This window comes from Abrus precatorius, unplaced genomic scaffold, assembly GCF_003935025.1.
Source record: "Abrus precatorius isolate BTA unplaced genomic scaffold, Abrus_2018 Scaffold11, whole genome shotgun sequence".
Taxonomy (NCBI): Eukaryota; Viridiplantae; Streptophyta; class Magnoliopsida; order Fabales; family Fabaceae; genus Abrus; species Abrus precatorius.
The window spans coordinates 12,997,194-13,019,615 of NW_020874303.1; the positions used below are offsets into that span (position 1 = coordinate 12,997,194).

A 22,422-nucleotide genomic window follows, 5' to 3' on the forward strand; every position below is an offset into this window, starting at 1 on the left:
TATTTTTTAGACCAAAAGGCTTGTTTGGATCAGGGATAGCAGCATTGGCTTTCCTCCACAATTTCCCTCAAAGTCAAATGTAAATGACTTTTTAAAGGAACTGGGCTTAAACCACGGAATCCCCATCCTTACTTATGGGGATTATCAATATATACTTAAAGCTTTAGACATAGACAACCCCAGTTCCGCCCCAGTTCTGCCCCGGAATACCCTCAATCTCTCTCTTCCACTTCACTCTTAAATTTTCATGTCACGAATTCACATTAATATTTTATTTTTAAAAAATTAAGAAAATAAAAAATTAAGATTTAAGCATGCAATTTTAATCTTAATTCTTTTACTTTTTAATTTTTTAATCTTAAAAAATTTAATAGGTAATAATTTAAAATAAATCTATTTAGAGGTAGTTAAAACATATTTAAACCCTCAAAATATCAAAATATCATCTTGATGATAATAATAATAATAGTAATAATAATAATAATATTTTTTAAGTATATTAAAATTTAAAATATCAAATATTTATTCAATAAATTTAAAACAAAAAAAAATCATCAAAATGTCTCATTAACCAAATCAAAATGAATATTCTAATTAGTCTTGTATGTTGAATGAGAATATGTTGAATTTAAATAAAAAATTTTATGTGATAAAATTTATATAAAACACCTCATTAAAAGAAGAAGACTAATGAAAAAATAAAATTTAATCTCTATCGAAAGATGTTGAATGAGAATAACTGAAATCCAACTCACCACTTCATCAAATTTTTTAATATTTTAATCTTAAAAAATTATTTATATTAATTTAAAAAATTAATAATTAATCTTAAAATCTACTTCTTCGGCCTCCAAGATACAACATCCCATGCCATTCCTCAACACTCTCCATCTCCGGTTTCTCTTTGAGGATAATCTCCTGGTACCTTCCACGCACTTTTATATTTTCTCGGGTTTTTTCTTTTTCATTTTCAATTCACTGCCACTGCGTATGTGTTGTTGATGTGGTCTTGTTTATTACCCCTTTGGCTTCATTGTTTCAATGATAACTTCTCTTCCTCCTCGCTTTGTCGAAGCCTAGGCCTGTTTGGTTCGAGAATTTGCTTTCTCTCTTTTTTTTTATTTACGCTCATTTTATAGATTGGGCGTTTTAGTTAGTTCCAGATATTAATAACTTCCGCCGGAGATCCTCTGAAACAGAAAAACCATAAGTTGCTATGTGATAACAAGTGAGTGACCATTCATTTTCCCATAGTTTCCCAAACAACAGCCCAAGACAGAGCCAAAATGCACATGAATCAATTGAAAAAAATAAAAATAAAAAAATAATTAAACAACAAAATTAAAGAATAGACACCATTTGGAACCAGAAAGTTACCTCCTCGTTGAGCAATTGATTGTGAGCATCAAATTGAGCACTACCCAGTTGGGACAAAATTTTTTACTATTTCAGATAGATGGGGAAAATCTCGCAACTGAAGCAAGCATTAAAAATGATCACGTCCACTATTTTTGAAAGAAATAATCATAAAGCGATTCAACTGCTATGACAATGGACAATAATATTATTGCTAATAAACAAAATACATAACCTTGTCACTAATTCAGTTTCTAGATTATAACTTAATGAAACACTAATATCAGAAAACTACCAACAGAGTAAAACTGTAGGAGTAAAACCTATGATGGCAAAGTATTTGTGGTGCCAGATCGATGAAAATTAATTTTACACTATTTAGTAATTTCCCACCCATCAATCTCTTGGGCGGGCAAGCCAAAGGGTGCTTAGGGCACGCAGCCTAGAAAAGTAGTCGTGTATTGCAAGGAGTGCACGAGCTGATTGCCGAGTAGTCAATATTCGGTGAATTTGTTGCAGTGTCTGCTGGCGCAAATTGTCAGCCTTCAAAATCACCACAAAAATGTAGAGGGTTAAGTTAAATTTTAATAGGAATGTTATTGATAATTTGACATAAAATGCTGTATGAAAGAATATTTTCTTGGTCCTTCTCTAGAAGAGTGTTGAAATGAAACTCCCAAATTAACTACTAGGATTATTAAGATCAGATATTTTATAAAAACACCTGGTTTTTTATATGAGAATGAGAATAATAAAAATAAACTGTCGGATTTTATTTGAACAATCAATATTAAAAGAAAAATGAACAACTTTAATTGGCTATGTAACCACTAACTAATGTTTAATTTTACCCATTCATGTATAGTTATATGGTCTTAATTTAATGTTCCCATAATTTTGTTATAAATATGTAACTACGATAATTAAGTAACAATGTATTCTTAATGAATTCTTATCTCAATGATTCCTATTATAAATATATACTCTGTTAGTATAGACACTTGAATTCATCATATGTTTCTTGTTCTTCTTCCTTTTCAACATAGTATAAAAGCAGTTTTAGTTAGATGTCTATTTTTACGTTCATCAATGTCATTCTATTAGGGAATATGAACAAAAGAGATGTGATAAAGGAAATACAAAGCCATAAAACTAAAGTGATGAGATAAATAATCACGAACATTGTCACTTTGTAAAATAAAAATAAAAATACTAAATTGAGTTTTAATTTCAAAAAAGAAACACCAAACTGAAACAGCTTCCTAGGGCATAGCTTGGTAGATTTAGCACGGTGATCCAACAATTTGGTGACTCAATGTGAAGTTGATCAATTAGTTTTCTATCATCATTCAACCCTAAAAGCTAAGGTTAACAGAACTCCAAAATGAAATACCATTGATAATTAGATAATTTTAGCATTTTAATATATCTATAATGACTCAATTCTCTCTTGTGAATTATCTAATTTATATGTTGTATCATAGTCGTGTCACATCCTACTTCCTAGGATTTTTAAAATTTGTGATATCATGTGTTTGTGATAAGAAACTTGGAAGTATCATGCCACAAAAATTAGTCATTGTAGTTGGAACTGGAAAGTCCAAGACCTTATAAACTCAAATCCCATATTTTCAATGTGAAACTCTCTAGTACTATACCTTGCAATTTAATCCTAACGTTTGGTGTTGTATCTGTGTTTCCTAGTGAAACATTTCTATTTGCATAGACCAAGAACATTTCTATCAAATGTAAAAAAAAAAAAAAAAAAAAAAACTATTAGGGAACCAAAGTTGGACTAAAAGATACTACAATTATTTGAGAAAAATGTACCTAACTGATTGTATGCATGTGCGAGTAAGAAAAAATTTACCTGACGAATGAACCCCTCAAGTGTCCCTAGTTTGCCCATGGCCATAGCCATTTGACCCATGTAATTTGCCACATTCCCTGATGAACCAGAGGAGCCAAGTGATCCAGTGCACAATGTCTCAGAAAGGGACTGTTGCAATGCTTCCATCCCCTGAGACAATGCATCTTCTGCCTGTTGGGAAGATTGCTGCAAGTTGGTAATACCCACTAGCTGCTGCTCTGTTAGAGGTTCCAACTGACTTACCAAGAGCTGCAACCAAATTCATGGCACTCAAATCAATGGTCAAACTAATAAATGACTCCACATATCAAATAAAAATTCTGTTCTTCACAATTTTGAAAAACGTGTCCAGAATGTCTGAAACAAAGGTATAAGTCATGTATTCGACTAGTAAATTGAAAATGAATCACCTATTATGGTAGCGATAATTGAAGCTTGGTCCCCAGGATTTCAAGTCCCCCTTTAAAATTGTTACAGAAATATGGGTAACTTCAAAATATGATTACAAAGTTGGTTGCAAAAATAAAGTTCGATAAAAACAAGCAAAACTATAGATTAGGAAAACTAGAAAAGCACTGGCACTGATGGTTCAAACCTGTTAGGCATGTTTGAATAAAAAGGAGCACCAGTTAAATAGTTAACATTATTTAATATTTAGTTGTATCTAAATCACTAGTGAATTTTGAAACATCAAGTTCTCTACTCTTAGAATTTCCATTTTTTAATATTTTTAATTTCATGTTGTAACCAAGCCATGTTATATACTAAAAATTTTAAAATTTAACATATCCCCACATTTGTGATATTCACATCCAGTATTGTATTAGTGATTCCCAGCATCTCTGTACGTAGAATATGCTCATGCTCAAGTGTGACTCTAAACAATCCTACATTCAACCAAGCCAAACTGCTCCACAAATGTCAGACCTCAGCCCCTACCAGCAATTTATAATGACAGAAACAGATATCTTCAACTTATATCCACCAATGCAGGTAACCTAGCCATTGCCTATCATTAAACCAAGCATTACCATTGACAAACATAAAAGAGAATGAAAATCACCATGCCATTTTATGCATATTGTTCACCTCTGAATCTCGACTCTGCCCAAACCCTGATTCATATTGGAATACGTGTACTGATGGAATGCTTGGGAATGCACCAAAATTAATTTTTTTTAAAAAGATATATGACTTGAGTATGGCTCCAATGTGACAAGTTACGACTTCAATGTGACTAGGCATGGTTGGGTAGGCCTTGGGTACCAGTTAGATCATTCCCCCAAAATGAGAGATTTTCATTTAAGATCCAGTTCAAAGACACTGCTTTGATATGGTATAAAATTCTAATTTTTCATATATATAATATATATTTAATTCCTTTCCTCATTATGATGGATCCAGTTGGCACTTTCAACTAATTTAACTATTTTTTTTTCCTTTTATTAATACTCTGCTTCATCTGAGCCTAGTGGTGTCCTATGATTCATATAGTCAACTTCACCTTGTGGGATAAGACTTTGTTGTTGTTTTCTTACTACACTGCTTCACTGATTGGGGTCATAAGATTTCATTTTCTTCTCCACATTTTCCTTGTATTCTTATGTTAATCAGGTCAATATCTTTAGACAGATTCAACTACCATGATATTGAATGCAGTCACACTTTAAGTTTATTCCTAGATCATGCTTTAACTAGGAAAACTCTTGTTGATGTTCCATTTGTGGAACACTTTGTTTCAAAAAATTAGAAATGGAGCTCAAATGTTGATCATTAAAAGCCAAAGTACAGGGCTGTTTAATTTTACAAAATATTTTCTATTTTAATTTTCTGTTCTCATTTTTTATTACAAAAATACCACCTTGTTTTCATTTCGTTTCCTGTTTTCAAATATTTACATAGGAAACCATTGTTTTCTGTTTATAAATTTCATTGAAAACAAGAAATAGCATGGAAAATAAGGTGATATTTTTGTAATTAAAGATAAAAAGAAAATGCAACAAACCTTTTCTCAAACCAAATGGTCCCTAACACTTTGCAAATGACTGGGTGACAGAGTGAGCTCAGGATAAACCCTTAACTCTGAGTTCCTGGCTCTTAAACTTATTCTCACAAGGTATCTATGGACAACAAATATTTACCTTTATTTAGAGTTATTAATGACAAACCCAATAGGGTTTTATATATTTAAGCATTGGATATTCCTTAGAATTTGACTATGTGCCACTTCTGGAATTAATGCAAGATGTTTAAGTGTACAAGAGGAAATGAAAATCTGGAGAGGCATAAATTAACTGTCTAAATTTGATCTAATACTGTCATGATATTTATGATGTAATGATAAGAAGATTCATTAAAAAAGTAACCCAATAAACATATTTAGACTAATATCCTAGCAAGTACAAGTGTAATATGATAAATATGATTAACGGTCCTTATATGATAAATTTCCTAGCACAATTCTAAGAATCCTATATCTAACCTTTCAGATTCCTGATCAACCAGCAATATCAGGAAGCAACTACAAAAATAGATGCAAGCCAACCCACAATGTGTGCACAATTACTTCTCTAACACCAACCCTCGTGTTAAAATAAGTAACATCTATCTTCTAATAATCCCAAAAAGTTGAAAGAGCTTTTACTCTGTATGTTACCAGATCAGGAAACACTACTGTTTAGAATAGGCCTAACTTCTATCAGTAAACAATGAGAACCACAGCGCAATTTGAGCAAAGGATCACTATAAAGTCACCTTGAGGAGTTCAGACGACCGAAAACCTCCAAGCCACAGAAAACACCTTTCAGCTGGTGTTTTCCACATGCCAGACAACAAATGGAAGACATCAGCCTTAGCTGCAATGCCCTTCAGCTTAAATATCTCATCATAATGTGCCAATATACCATCAATAATCATGCGAAGTTCAGTATCACTGGCATGAGAATTTACAGCTGCTCTTAGCTCATTAATTTGTCGATTCTGCTCTTCCAACCACCTTGCATATTCTACATCAAATGCTATGGCCCCTATAAAACAATGTAATTACAGATTACCTCATCTGAGGAGAAATTATAACTGTTCACTGAAAATAGCTTGTTACAACATAACACATACAAATTCTACCACTACTTTTTATTGACATATTTTGATATTAACACTTGTGGAAGGAACAACATATTTTAGGTAGGTTACCATTTCCACTCATTGAATGTGCTTGATCACCTGAGCTTGATATAAAGATTCCCTACAGGAAAGAACAAGATATTTGGGTTTAAATTGAACATGATTAGCAAAGAAAAGTGCAATTAGAAAAAAGAAAAGGCAGAATCTAATTCCAAGGAATAATTGAACCTCACCTGCTGCCTGGCTCGCTGAAGCTCTTGCTCCAGTTGGGTTAATTTCAAACGGCTACTTTCCAGCTGTTGAACATAAGCCTGTGGAGTAATGACATGGTATCAAGTCTTGCATTTAATGGTCAAGTGGGGTGATCTAAACATACATTATTTCTAAAAACTATCATAGAGGAGAAACAAATTAAAACAATATAGGAACCATTGGATTCCACAACTAACCCCACTGATTATACATAACCAGTTACCATTTCAAAGCACTCTATTTTATAAAGGTTGAACATCCAGATTTATTATTTTACAGACTCCATTCCAAGTGCAGTTAAGAAAACATCCAGCTAACTGCCATTGTTATAACATTAGAGAGGGTTAAAATAAAAGTGTTACTAATAAGATTTAATTACAATAATATATGTTCAAATTAGTCAGAGCTCAAAGAAAGTGGTACTTATTTTGTGTGTATTTTTTCAGCATAAAAGGAAGTATACTTTAGCTGCAATCTTGAGTACCCTACACCAGAGAATTAAGCACAGACAAGCAGGCAGTCTTGCTGAATTCTTGAGTATTTTCTTGTTCCTTGCTGAGTTGTTATATCAACAATTTTCCATGTTGGAGGATATCTTATGCTTCCTCTAGCTGTACTTTCCACTTTTCCCTTTAACAAATTGATTTTTCTATGGCAAAATTATTATACTAAAACAAAAAATTATTGCCTATTGCATTCTAATTTGCCAGCAGGCCGACATAATCTGTAGACCCAAACTGATCATCCAAATTCATACAAACGTAGATGAGAATATATAGCACCCTGAGAATCAGAATACACGCATTCACTCCACAAATTTTGAAGCCAATTAAATTTCAAATCTGGACTTTCTGAGTCACGATGAAACCATGGCAATATTTATATGGAGAAAGAAGAAAATAAAGATCTACACGTATTTCTACAAATATTGACAAAAAAGTATAAGTACGTGTTCGTACTTTCTTTCTCAACCGACTTTTTCTTGCAGCCTCACGATTCTGAGCAAGCCTGCGGAGAGTCTGCAATAAATCACAACCAATGATCATGTAATAACTACTACTTAAAATATTAGATATTAACTGGATGAAAAATTTAAATAGAGTAAACATTCATTTTGGTCCTTCAATGACATCAACTTTGGTCCTTCAAGAATGATTAATGCCATCAATTTAGTCCTTAAGGTTGTGCTTGGATAGAGTAATTCAAAATCACTACAGTAAATGTATTTAGATAGTAAGAAAAAGTATTTTTAATATGCTGTAGAATTTTAACTACATAATTTTTATGCTAAATAGAAAGAATTATAAATGACTTGTCTTTGGAGAGAAATCTCTTTATTATGCTTAACTTTTTGTATTTATCATTCATAACTCCTCTCATACATGACTCTCACTTTAACCATCCTTCATTATTGATTTCATATTTTTATGGAATTTTAAAATTCTCCAACCAAACCCAACATAAAGGACCAACTTCATGTTGCATATACCTTCAGAGGACCAATTTGATGTAATATAATTGCAGGGGCAATGCAATTCTGCATGTCTTTGGAGAACCAATATGGTTATTTATTCTTCAGAATATGTTTTACCTTCTGATCTGTTTTATCTTTTGATCTGTCACTGGAGTCAGACACCACGATAGCAAGGGATTGACTTCTATCAAACTACACACATGGAATGCACAAATGTCAGATTGTCAGGAATAACAACTAAAATACCTTCTATACTTTAAGGAACAGAATGGAAAAGTCTTCTTCTGATAAGATCAATGATAGAGTTGAGTCCTTGATGATGTGCACAATTTAAATAAGTCCTGAAACAGAAAGGCAGAAAATTGCATGAAAGTAAACTTTACCCGAGGATTCTTATCATCAGTATCAACATCTGTAGAAATATCAGTTCTAGGACTGGCATCAGCCATGGCAGACTCTTCGTGATGTTCTTCAGTATCACCACTGACCAGATTTGACAATTGAATCTTCTGTAATTGCAAACTCTGTTGCACTGTTTGGTTCGTCAATGGGCTTTTATCATGTGAAATTGGCAACTAAATTGAAAAAGGACAAAAAAAGATGTGTTGTAAATGTTCAGCTACTGATCACATTATTTACCAAGCTGGAAGTTCAATAGATAAAAAGAACAAGAGAAACTTACCTTATCAAAGGTACCAAAGCGAACAGGACCACGTGAAATTGTTTGGCTACTTTCTTTCAGAGAGATAAAAACTGAATCAGAATCATATCACAGAAAAAGCATTTGCGAACAAATGGGTGGAGAAAAGTCAATATTTTTTAGCAAGAATAAGAGAAAAAATTAAACAGATTATAACTTAGATATCAAGCTCTTTATCCAAGAGTAACAGCCTGTGTCTATTTGATCATGTGCGTGTCTGTGAGTGTACAATTATTCCTTTTTCTTATCCTTCACAGGGATTTCCCGTGTATTTATCAATGACATCTTTGCCATGCTAGTGCTACTGATGGAATTATGAGAAGTTTATGCAGTCCCAAATATCAATCATTCCACAAATCAAGTAAAATTTATGAATAGATAATTATTGTAAATTAGTTATGACGTTACTTACAGAATACAAGCTGAGTGGTTACAATGGAGAAAGACATCAAGAATTATTTGTCACTGTAAAGTACCTAACAAGATGAAAGGAAAGTTTTACCGTACTACAAACAACTAACTATCCTATGATAGTGAATGTTGGACCTTAAAGGAACAAGAGAAAAAGTGGAGTGACAGAAATGAGTATACTAAGGTGGATGAGTGAATACACAAGAAAGGACATGATACAAAATGATAATATATGAGAAAATATTGGAATAGCACCTGTAGTGAAAAAAATGACTAAATATCGTTTAAGGTGGTTTGATCATGTGCAAAGAAGACCTTTGGAGGCACTAGTAAGGAAAGTGGATTGCATGAGTCTTAGTCCGGTAAAGAGGGGTCGAGGGAGACGCAAAAGAACTTTAGACAAAATTATTAAAAGAGACCTTTTAATTAACCAGATTTCTGAAAATTTGATTTTTGGCCGAACTCAATGGTGTTGTGTGATCCATATAGCCGACCTCACCTAGTGAGATAAGGTTTAGTTGTTGTCGTTATATAGTTATTGTAAAATAGGGACAACTGAGAAGAGTTATTTAATGTTAATAAAAATAAATAAATTATTGAAAAGAACTATATAAATAAAAAACTATTACCTTTAATGAAATATGTTTAGTTTTATTCTCGTTTACACAAATTTAATTTCATGTTCAATTTCTTTTCTCTCTTTGCTTCTAATGCTACACAAAATTCTTTGAAACTCTTAACCCCCCTTATTCTTCCCTTTTATCAAGCATAAGCAATTAACAATTTATTGGAAATGATTGGTAAGTTTTAAAATATATGTATTTCTATATATTTCTTCAATTTCATTGCCAAACTGCTTCTTGATGATGCTTAGCATTATGTCAGTACTTAAAACAGTGAAAGAGTGCACACAAGAGAGGGTGTGCAGATAATTGCCCTCAAGTTTCTATTAGTAATGAACTTTTGACATTTTCTATCTAATATTTGTTGTTAAAAGTTACCATTCATGTGTCTTCACTCTTCACATAAAAGGTTCAGCTATTAGGTGAAGACATTTAAATGGTTTTACATTATGTCCCAAACAATGGTTAACAGGAGTCATTAAGATACGTTTGAATGAAAAGAAATTAAGATATATGATTGGCTTATATGTTAGTTATAAAGTATTTGAAACTTTCTTTTGCTTTTTACATTATGGTAGTGGTAGTTTTTGCTTAAGCACAGAACACAGTAGCAATCACACACTTTGTGACATGTTTTTGTTATTTTCACATAGATAGCAATATTGATTGGACCATAGCAAAATACCATTTGAATGGAGGTAGAACAACAAGTAAATTAAAGGGTATACTATTTGGACTTCATATGTAAGATACTGCTTGGAATTAGAGAAAGTACAAAGCAAATATTTAACTCACACAAATGCATAAAATCTATTGAGTGGTTATTTGTTACCATTAGGAGGCTAAAGATTTTAAAAGAAGTTTCATCTGTAAAATTACATAAAATTAAGAAGAAATTTGTCAGTAGCTATTCCTTTTTATTGGGCGGTTATTTGTTATTAATTAGTGATTAAAGTTACATTAAATTTGTCACTGACATTGCTTTTTATGGAGCAGTCATTTGTTAACACTTAGTGTCTAACAATTTTAAATAAAGTTACATGAAATTATGAAGAAATTTGCAACTGGCAATTACTTTTCATTAGGAGTATTATTTTTTATCAGGTGAAATTAAACGGTTATTTGCCTTAGATAAACTTTCTATGGTCCTTAATAATATTAACAATTTTTGTTCCTTAAAATTAAATATTACGTGTTAGAGGTCCATAATATATCACTAGACAAACAAAAAAGCAAGTCCTACAAAAATGATTTCATGCAGATGAATGCCCATGAAATGATGTAATACAAAATATACACACCCACATACCCACATGTACACTTTTCTAACATTTATGATAAGAATACTTACTTCCACTCAAGTCAACAGCATCCTCTACGCAATATCCAACTGATTGATCAAAGTCAGACACACGAAAAGAATCAACTGTGATTCCCTCTCTATAGCTGAAAACCATATGCCAGATTCAGACAACAGAAGTTCCTAAAATTTGATGAATTACAGAAGTAACTCAAGACATGGAAGACCAAAACACTTTTATGTTGGGGACATATTTAACATTTTATGAAAGTGCCTACCTCAATTAATTATGTACACTATGCAAGGAATTTTAGGCACTACTGGTGCTACTGCCTCTAATACAATCAAGCTCTTTATTACAAAATATATCTGATAGGGTTCTTCTAGGTAGGATTAATGAACCTCGAAAAAGAACCAAGAGAAGAAGTAGGGAATCCAGAGAAAGAATGGAATCCGAACAGCAGTAGTTTTATTGAATTAATGGAGTTCCAGAATTACAATTGAAAAAATGAATGCCAGCTATTCTTTACAATCTGCTATATATAGCAGTAAATCTAACAAACTAATTACTAACTGAAATAACAACTTCCTGTATCAATCCCTTCCCCTTAAGCAAGTCCTTGTCCTCAAGAACTGAAGTTTGGAAACTTCTTCTTTAAGTCATAATAAAACTCCCAAGTAGCATCTTCAGGCAGCTGATGCTTCCACTTGACCAGCACTTTAGTGACAGCCTTGTTGCCCCTCTTCACAGTAGTTCTGTCAATGATGGTCTCAGGTTCCTTGATAATAGCTTCTTCTTCTAATATTGGACAATCTGCTGAAGTGTTTGCTTCCCCCACTGATTTCTTCAGTTGTGAAACATGAAAGACATTATGTATCAAGGAATTAGCTGGTAATTGCACTCTATAAGCCACAGCACCAATCTTTTCAAGGACTGGATAAGGTCCATAGTATTTAGGAGCCAGCTTTGCATTACTTCTAAATGCTACAGAAATTTGTCTATATGGATGAAGCTTGACAAAGACCAAATCTCCAATCTGAAATTCCCTTTCTGATCTATGTTTATCTGCCAACTGTTTCATCCTCTCTTGTGCTCTTTTCATATGAAACTTGGCCAGCTTAAGCATTTCCTCTCTCTTCTGTAAACTTCTATCCACTAACTCCACCTTAGACTCACCTAGAAGATATGGTAAATAAGTAGGAGGAGTCTGTCCATACACAATTTCATAGGGACTAGTCTTTATAGAACTGTGATATGTGGTATTATACCACCATTCAGCCAAAGGAAGCCATTTGGACCACTGTTTAGGTTCATCACAGCACATACACCTCAAGTATGTTTCAACACATCTGTTAACTACTTCTGTTTGACCATCTGTTTGAGGATGGTAAGCAGTAGAAAGCTGGATTTGAACACCTTGAAATGCCATAAACTCCTTCCAAAATTGGCTTACAAACACAGAATCTCTGTCACTTGTAATGGTAGCAGGAAACCCATGTAGTTTGAAAACATTATCCAAGAAGCATTGGGCTACTGTTGCAGCTGTGTAAGGGTGTTGTAAGGCCATAAAGTGGGCTGCTTTGCTCAATCGATCAACTACTACAAAGATGACTTGCTTACCAAAAGAGTTAAGTAATCCCTCTATAAAATCCATGGTAATATGCTGCCATATGTGGTCTGGAACTGGTAATGGTTGCAGCAAACCAGGTGATGCAGTAGTATCATACTTGTTTCGCTGGCACACTTGGCATTGTTGGACAAATCTCCTAACATCCTTAGTCATACCTTTCTAATATACTACTGATTTTACCCTGTGAAGAGTAGAATCTCTGCCTGAATGTCCTCCACAAGCAGTAGCATGTAACCATACCAGAATCTGTTTTCTTACTTCTTGGTCTTTACCAACTACCAATCTCCCTTTCCTTCTCAGCTCTCCCCTCTGCCAAGAAAAATGTCTATGAGTAGCACTGTCAGCCTGTAACTCATTGATGATTCTTTGTAAATCTTCATCAGTTTGCCAAGTGTTTTTAATTGTATTCAGTAGTTCAGAAGTAGGTTGATGAACTAATAGAGCTGAATACTGTATCCTTGATAATGCATCAGCAGCTACATTCTCACGCCCTTGTTTGTATTCAATATTGAAATCAAACTCCATCAGTTTAATTAGCCATTTCTGCTGAAATGCTGTAGACAACCTTTGATCCAAGATGTACTTTAAGCTTTGATGATCGGTCCTTATAGTGAACTTCTTAGGCAGTAAGTAGTGCCTCCATTTCTGGACTGCAAACACAACTCCTAGCAGTTCCTTTTCATAGGTTGAAAGTGCTTGCTGCTGCTGATTAAAGCTCCTACTAATGTAGGCTATGGGATGACGATCCTGCATTAAAACAGCTCCAACTCCTTGTCCAGATGCATCTACCTCAAGCACAAACTCCTTAGAAAAATTAGGTAAGGCCAGAACTGGTGCTTTGCTCAATTGAGTTTTTAATTCCTAAAAAGCACACTTAGCTTCCTCTGTCCAAGAAAATCCATCCTTCTTGAGCATGTCATGCAATGGTCTGGCTATGGTGCTATATCGGTTGACAAATCGTCTATAGTAGCCCGCTAATCCCAAGAATCCTCTTAATTGCTTCACAGACCGAGGTAAGGCCCACTGTTGCACAGCAATTATCTTAGCAGGATCTGTGGCAACACCTTCTGCTGTGATGAAATGCCCCAAATACTCCACCCTTCCAACTCCAAAATAGCACTTGGATTTCTTGGCAAATAGGGAATGGTTTCTTATAGTGGACAGAACTTGGTATAAATGATTCAAATGATCCTCAAGACAAGTGCTATATACTAAAATATCATCAAACAATATCAAGACAAATTTCCTTAAGAATTCCTGAAATACAGCATTCATGAGCCCTTGAAAAGTGGCAGGGGCATTTGTCAGTCCAAAGGGCATAACCAAGTACTCATAATGCCCTGAGTGAGTCTTAAAAGCTGTCTTGTGCACATCCTCTTCAGCCATACGAACTTGATTGTACCCAGACCGCAGATCAATTTTAGAAAAGATTTTGGAACCATGTAACTCATCCAACAGGTCATCTACTAGAGGAATAGGAAACCTGTTTTTTATTGTCCCTTTATTCAATTCCCTGTAATCTATACAAAGTCTCCAGCCACCATCTTTTTTTCCAACCAAAACAACTGGACTAGAGTAAGAGCTGCTACTGTTCTGAATGATGCCAGATTTCAAGTACTCCAATATGATTCCATCAATGATGTCTTTTTGTTGCTTTGCATATCTATAGGGCCTTCTATTCACAGGATTTGTGCCTTGAACCAGCGGAATTTTATGATCATGCTCAGCTCTTTTAGGGGGAAGAGTAGTTGGTTCTTGAAATACATCTTGAAAATCCAGCAGCAACTTCTCAATGCTGGCAGGAACAGTAATGGAATCAGCATGAGGTGATAAAGACTGCAATAAAGCACCTTCTCCTGTCTCACACACCTGTAACAGGGAGACTTGAACTCCAGTTGAAAGGGACTTATGTAATCGCTGCTGTCTGATTGTCTTAATTCCTGTACCTGTGGTGCCCCTCAAGACAAGCCTCCTACCATGCACAACAAACTCCATGGTCAACATCTCAAAGTTCCAAATGATATCCCCTAATGTAATCAACCATTCGATACCAAGCACCATGTCACAACATCCCAAGGGTAACAGCAACATGTCAGATTTGAAGGATGTATTATGCAGCATCCAAGTAAATTTTTTGACCATACTATTGATTTGCACCCTAGCACCATCAGCCACAGTGACACTCAAAGGATCCATGTTAACAATCCGACAGCCTAATTTCTTAGCCAAGTGAACATCCAAGAAATTATGAGTGCTTCCACTGTCAATTAAGATATGTAGAGGTCTCTTTTTGAATAGACCAGTGACCCTCATAGTTCTAAAGTTAGTAACTCCAATCAAGGCAGTAACTGAAATTAAAGGTTCCTCTATATCTGTCGAGGTTGGAGTTTCTTCATCAGAATCAGTGACCTCATCCAACTCCAAGACATGAATCTGTAATTTCTTGTGAGTCAGGCTATGAGCCGGAGTGAATGGCTCATCACAAAAGTAGCAGAGACCTTTAGCCCGCCTTTCATTCATATAGGCAAGGGTTAAACTTCTAGAAGCTTGTAATTTTGGTCGATTGAGTTCCAGGCTTTTGGGAGGATTAGGTAATAATGGTGGTGTATTTTGTTTGGGAAATAGTTTAGGTTGGTAATGAGTGTTGTTTGCAGATTCATACATCTTGGCCAACGAAAAAGCTTTCATCACAGAGGTGGGTTGGAACATCCTTACCATCATCTGTACATCCTGCTTCAATCCACCCAAAAAACAACTCAATTGATTGGCTTCAGAGAGCTCCACTTGAGAAACTAATCGATCAAAAGCTTCATGATAATCCTGAACAGAATTCTTTTGTCTTAATCTCATCAATTCAGCCATAGGATCTTCGCATACTTCACCAAAACGAGCAATCAAGATCTTTGTGTACTCATCCCAAGATGGAAGATTCGGTAAACCTACGTTCTTGACATAGGCACTGTGCCACTGCAGAGCCTTGCCTTCGAAATGAACCACTGCCAACCGAACCTTGTAATCCTCCGGTGTACCATCGACGGAAAAGAAGGTTTCACATTGGATTAACCATTGCTTCACACCATCACCATTGAAGCGAGGAAAATCCAGCCGAGCCAACCGTGTATGACAAGAGTAAGGGCGAGATTGATTACCATTACTAGAAAAAGCGTGGGTGTCACAGTTACGGAACATCTCTTCAAGACTGTGCTTCAATGAAGCCCCAATATCCATGAATCGGGCCTCCAATGACGTTCCCATATCCAAAAAACGCGTCTCCATGGAAGCCTTGAAGCTTTCAAAATCTTCACGGACAGAGCGGGTGTTATCGGCCATGGCGAAAACGTGGTTGGAAGGTTACCATCTGATACCAATTGATAGGGTTCTTCTAGGTAGGATTAATGAACCTCGAAAAAGAACCAAGAGAAGAAGTAGGGAATCCAGAGAAAGAATGGAATCCGAACAGCAGTAGTTTTATTGAATTAATGGAGTTCCAGAATTACAATTGAAAAAATGAATGCCAGCTATTCTTTACAATCTGCTATATATAGCAGTAAATCTAACAAACTAATTACTAACTGAAATAACAACTTCCTGTATCAATATCAAACCTTACTATGATACCATACAAATAGTGTCAAGTTAAGGATTTGTGGTTAACCAAGTAAACTTAGAGTCTGTTTGTTTAGCTTCATAAACTGAGTTTGTACATTTTCCAAGACCACAAAACACGTTCTAAAGGAGGTTTGTGAAAAGGAATAAATTGTATATTTTAACTTAACTCATTTTCATTAAACACAAAAAAAAAAATGCTCTTAAAAGTGTATAGACTCACTTCATCCACATAATAGAAGATGTCGGCATTATCCAGTACTATGGAAAATCATGGATACACCTTATTCTAGAAACTCAGAAGCCAACAATATCACAATGTTCAAAATTTTCCTCATTTCATCCACAACATAACATAGAATGACTGAACATGGTAAGCAGCATTAGAAACATAAATTAAAACCCTGAAGCCAACTAGATATTTGCCCAAACATTATTCAAATATATATGTATATACCATGCATTGGAATTTGGTAATTGCGAATTGAAGCTCGGCATTCCTCTTGTGCTTCCCTTCTCATCTTCTACACAAAATGTGGCTGTACTCCACATACACCATAATACCCTCAATAAACTTTCAGCTTAACAATATATAAAACCTGAAAACCCTGAGCAAAACAATTCACAGGATCAAAAACACAAACCTTGCTTCTTCAGTAGAGGCAGAACAACCAATTACCAAAACTTATAACAAACAAAACATAAAGTGCAGAAGAGAGAAACATCACCAAACTCAACGTTGTGACAAAAAGAAAACATTTAACACAAAATGAATCTCAAACTGTTGCAAAAAAGAAAACAAAAAAAAAAGGCCCTCAGTTGCAGTAATTCAAGTGATTTAGAAGAGACAGAGAGAAAACACTTGGCAAAAAAACACAAACTTCGGAACAATCTAGTGTACCCACAAGCAGAACTCACGGAAAGAGATAATATCCCACCCAATAAAAAGTTCATGAAAGTCAAAGCAGCACTCTTTGACAAGCAAAAGACTAATTTGACACCAACCCAATAACACCCAGGTGCCCAAATCAATAAAAAAGGAAACACCAAATCCAAGCTCTTTCTTTAAGAAGATTATTATATAAAAAATTAAAAATTAAAAAAAGTTTTGTTCTTTCACTCATGTTACCATACGCTATTGCAGAAAATGAAGGGAACCCACCTTGGAATTCTGATGATGCGGGTGATGATGATGAATGATGATGGTATCGGTTCAACGTTTTTTTTTAATAATATTTATTATTGTTGGATTAAAGTAAAGAGAAGAGAGAGAGAATCCGTCCAATTCATAGATGTCTTGTTCTGCTTCCGAAGACTAATGGTTTTTAATTTTCCTATTTTGTAATGTTTTAGTGCTTTGACATGATTCAGCATTAATTGTAAATTATTATTTATTACTTTTTGTTTCTTTGAATTTTCCACATTTTTTTAAAAAATTATATTATGTACTGTTTTGTTACTGTATCAGAGATACACTGACACAGTGATAACCCTGCATCTACACGTTGACAGCTATCTTTCACTTTTCAGTGCTGCGCTTCATACTCTGCAAGAAGTAACAGTTGTTATAGGTAAAGCACTTGATTTTTTTAATTGTATTATAATATGATTATATTTGGTAAAGGTGGAGAACTGTTTGGTTAGATTCATAAATATTTTTGTAAATTTTATTTACATAAATTGTATAAGTCTGATTTGTATATAATTTCATTATTTAAATTATTGAAAATTAATATTATTCTTGATATTATTTATAAATATTTTTAATTATATATTTTCAAAATATATTTTGATTATCAAAAATTGCAAATATGTGTATTAAAGTAATACAAAAAGCATTTTCCATTTGATAAAAAAAAATAAGAGATAATTGATTAACATGGTAATTTAATTTTAAGTAAAATTTTCATTTGGATTTTTTTGTATTAAAGAAAAAGTAATATAATAAAATTATGATTATTTTTAACTTAAATAAAATATTTTAGTAACAGTTTTGTAATTTTTGCGTAAAGTGATGATTTATTTTTTTTATAAAATTTGTTCAAAAGTTTTCATTATAAAATAGGGTTTTTATTAAAAAAATTATTTTTATTAGAATAAAAAATACACCCTTCCCTTGGATGCAAGTAGTATATATTTTTTCTTTTTATTATAAATTATAGTTTTCAATCTATTTAAGTTTACATTGTTAAGAACTTTTTTAAAATTAAATATTTTATTAAATTCATATATATTATATTGTTAAAACTATAAAATTATCCTTTATGGATAATCTAATTTTTATTTATATATTTATGCTCTAATTTTCTTCTTTAAAAGTATTAAAATCGCAGATTATTTGCACTTTATATATAATTTTTATTGAGAGTGAGAGTTTTCTTATAAATTTTTTTTCTGCCATCTATTTTGATATATTTTAATTATATTTTATCTTGATATTTTAAAATACCCTTAAGTAATGTCTTGAACTGGTAGCTTATTATCACATTTATATTCTAAATTCTTAATTAATAACTATACTAATTAATATTAAATATAAAAAATCAATTATAAATGATTGTAAAAATAGATTTCGGGTTTATGTTATAAGAACATTTCCTCATGTAAATTTAAAAGATAGATGAATAATAAACATGCGGAGGTATAAGTAAGCACCCCTTAAAAATTTAGTAGATTACATAATTAGGCATTTCAGATGTCAAGAAAATCAAGTTCATACTGTTTATCTTATATATTAAATTTGGTGTATTTTCATATATTTCATTTGAATCACTATTTTTAAATAAAAGTATTTTAGGTGTTATTGTACATGAAAATATTCTTGTGAGTTATTTTCTTCATCATGTCAGCATTCATTTTTTAAATTTAATATTAATTTAAATTTTTATAATTTATTTTATTATTTTAAAAATTATTTATTTTAATTTAATCTTATTTTAAGGCTTCTTTGGGTCACCTGAAAGTGCCAATATGGGACCATGTGCCTTAGCACACATACTCTTTATTTTTTTTATTCATTTCTTCCTTTTTTTTTTTTATTTGATTAAGCCTTATACCAAAATATAATAATAATTTTTTCATTTATAAAAACTATTAAATTCAAAACAATTAAATAATATATTTTAATTTTTATACTAGAAAATGCCCTGTAGTTGAAACCAAAATTATAAAATGGTTTTAAAATAAAACAGACATTTTTTCTTTTACTTTTTTATTTTAAATATTTATCCTTATGTGTGAGTGAAAAATAGTTTAGAATAACTTTATCAAGAGTACTTTATTTATTCATTCTTTTATAAATATTGAAGTTAATTATTTTAATTATTAAATTAAAATTTCCTCTTAAATAGATTAAGTCTAAAAAATTGTGAATAAAAAAATTAATCAACAATTTATAAAATAACTTTATTTTAATATCTAATATACTTTTTCAAACTATAAATAAATGTGGAGTATAAAATTATATATCTACAAATGTTTGATTTATTTAAAACTTAATATTTATGATAAACATAAATATATCACATTTACAGCTATTCAATAAAGTGATATGTTAATGTTAATCATGTATAATAAATTCTAAATAAATTAAATATGTATAAATATATAATTTTATAATCAATATTTATGTATATTTTTAAAAATTATATTAGATGTTAGCATAAACTTGTCTGAAATATTATTGGTTAGTTTTTTATTTGTATGATATTTTTTAGATCTGATCTAACATAGGGTGGAGATTAAGTTATTTCACTTAATAAAATATTTATAAACATTGACTTTTATTACGCTGCTATTAAATTAAATGTTATTCCACCAGAGTTACGTTCTTAATGATTTTTATAAACTTTATAATCAATATTCATTTGTTTTATTTATATTAATTTTAGTAAAATTGTTAACATTATGATAATTAAAAAAAATTGAGATATGTCACCAGTTAAGCATTACAATGTTGAAATTACTCTTATCTCATCCGCAAAATATATAGAATTGGCTAACGCATGATATGGTATAATTATCTCGTAGAAATAATTTAAAATTGGAGAAAATCCATATAAAAATCAGAAATTGTCTTGTAAATGCAAAAATTTGTTATTCTACCATGTAAAAATTTAAAGTCAAATATTACCTTATTTAATATAATAAATTGATAAAACATTTAATATATAATTAAAAAATTTAATGAATAAAAAAGATGAAAAAGTAACTATTAATGAAATCATGATTCCAACTATTTTGTGGGAAGAAAATGCTCTATTAATCAAGTAAACTTATAAGTGGAACAAATTATGGAGCAAAAATTGAAGAGAGTTATCGTAAAAAATGTATTCTGACGAATAAAAAAAATAAAAAACAAAAAAACTTAACGCCCATAACTCTTCCTACTTGTTTTATTACTTTCCTTGCTCTTGACATTTGTCTTTATTTTCACTAACACAAAAGGCTATAATGCACAAAGAGTGAAACCACTATCCAAATATAGTAGGTGTTGGAGCTGCTATAATTGCTTCAGCAGAGCTGTTGTAGGTATTGGAAAGGTATGCCTTTTCTTCTTTACTTTCTGTGTTCTTGTTCAATTCTTTCCTTTGGATCTTCAAGTAAGATTGTTTTGCTTGTATCTAACAATTTTGAAATTTTCTCTTTTTATGTATAAATAACATTGGTTTAAGAGTTTGATTATTTGTAGTATTTTATTTACTTTTAAGAATTAATTTTGAAATTTTCTAATTTTATTAAGACAAATTTTTATTTTTTTCTTAAAAACTTTTGTTTCTATTCCCTTTTTGCTTGATTTGCAGCTTGCTGAACAACCTCTAGACTCTGCCTCATGGCTACAACCATGGCCTCCAAAACGTGAGTCATCTGGTTCACATCAGGTGGTGGAGAAGGATTTGATATAGGTCTTCTTGATGGTCTTTCTGATAAGTTTGTAATTAGGCCCTCTTTTGCAGCTCATATATTCATATTTGACCTTTATTTTATTTGAGTTTTACACTAATTTATATATATATATATTGTGCAATTTGGTATAAAGAGGCCGCAAGTAGATTTTGAGTGCATTCTAGATCCAAATTGATGAAAGATTAGAGTTTCGCAGCAGTTAACACGCCCAAATCTATTCAATAAGCATGGGGTGCTTTGAGCCCATGCACAGTCGTGCTTAAGGCCTTGCACGACCGTGCTCATCTGCGGGAAGCCCAATTATGAATAGTTTTTAGGGTTTTCAAATCCTATAAAAGGGGAGATCTAAGGCATTGTAAAGGGATCATTTTTACATCTAGTCTTTGACTTTTGGATACACTTCTGATCTCGTCTCTCTTGCACGGGATCCTTGGCATATGCTTGGCGAGACTTAGAGCTTCAAGCGATTGTACTTGAAGACCAGGAATACATCTCATACTCTAGTTTGCTATTTCTTTTTATTATGGCTTTGTTCATGATTGTTTTAGTTCTTTTCTTTAGCATGAGTAACTAAGTCTATAGTTAGGGCTATGAAAACTATTGTTCATGAATTTATGGAATTTTTATATTTGAATCTAAATTTGATTTCTTTTTTGTGATTAGATTTTATCCTATTGTGCTTCTTTCTTAATCCTAATTAATTATATCGTCAGGTGACCGTACCTCGGTTAATTAATAGATATATAAGGTAAAATGAGACAAAGGATTAGGTAGACTAAACCAATCTTTCTCTTCTAATCGTTATTAAATTAACAAGTTCATAGGTTCCTTAAGCTTTCTTAAATTAATGTCTTGCATGACCATTAGAGATGTTAATTTAGAGAAAAGAATATTAATATTGCATGACCACTGGGTATTAATAGTATTCGTAGGAATGATTGGTAATCACAAGGAAATCAAATTTAGAGTTAAATAGAAAAATAACATAAAGAATTGAATGAGAAAACTCATATGCCCTAAGTTCCTCTCCAATAAGTTTAACCAAGACGTGCATTGTATTCCTTACTCTTAGTTTTATAATTGATTTTATAAATTTTTGTTTTTAATTAATCTTGTATCTTTGAATCTTAAACAATTGAATTAGGAAATTCTTAGTAATTAGAAATCAATC

At 32.2% G+C, this 22,422-nt stretch overlaps 2 protein-coding genes across 7 annotated transcripts; both read right to left on the reverse strand.

Annotated features, from left to right (window-relative positions):
• Positions 1 to 1,537: 1,537 nt before the first annotated feature.
• LOC113853609 (transcription factor TGA2.2-like) lies at positions 1,538 to 17,663 on the reverse strand. 6 transcript variants are annotated; one of them, XM_027484062.1, is made up of 12 exons: positions 17,509 to 17,656; positions 16,804 to 16,954; positions 11,161 to 11,255; positions 8,758 to 8,810; positions 8,459 to 8,650; positions 8,193 to 8,267; positions 7,561 to 7,620; positions 6,583 to 6,660; positions 6,419 to 6,470; positions 5,981 to 6,252; positions 3,227 to 3,475; positions 1,538 to 1,899 (listed from the first exon to the last, which is right to left on the reverse strand). In XM_027484062.1, the coding sequence occupies exons 2-12, from the start codon at positions 16,896 to 16,898 to the stop codon at positions 1,753 to 1,755; spliced, it is 1,368 nt and encodes a 455-aa protein (XP_027339863.1). In that variant the 5' UTR covers positions 16,899 to 16,954; positions 17,509 to 17,656; the 3' UTR covers positions 1,538 to 1,752. The 6 variants fall into 6 exon arrangements, with proteins under 6 accessions (XP_027339863.1, XP_027339861.1, XP_027339862.1 ...); XM_027484060.1 differs by having other exon boundaries at positions 8,758 to 8,828; XM_027484061.1 differs by lacking the exon at positions 17,509 to 17,656 and adding an exon at positions 17,285 to 17,366 and having other exon boundaries at positions 8,758 to 8,828.
• On the reverse strand, positions 11,554 to 17,270 carry LOC113853608. The gene has a single exon (XM_027484059.1). The coding sequence runs from the start codon at positions 16,068 to 16,070 to the stop codon at positions 13,602 to 13,604; it is 2,469 nt and encodes an 822-aa protein (XP_027339860.1). The 5' UTR covers positions 16,071 to 17,270; the 3' UTR covers positions 11,554 to 13,601.
• Positions 17,664 to 22,422: the final 4,759 nt, after the last annotated feature.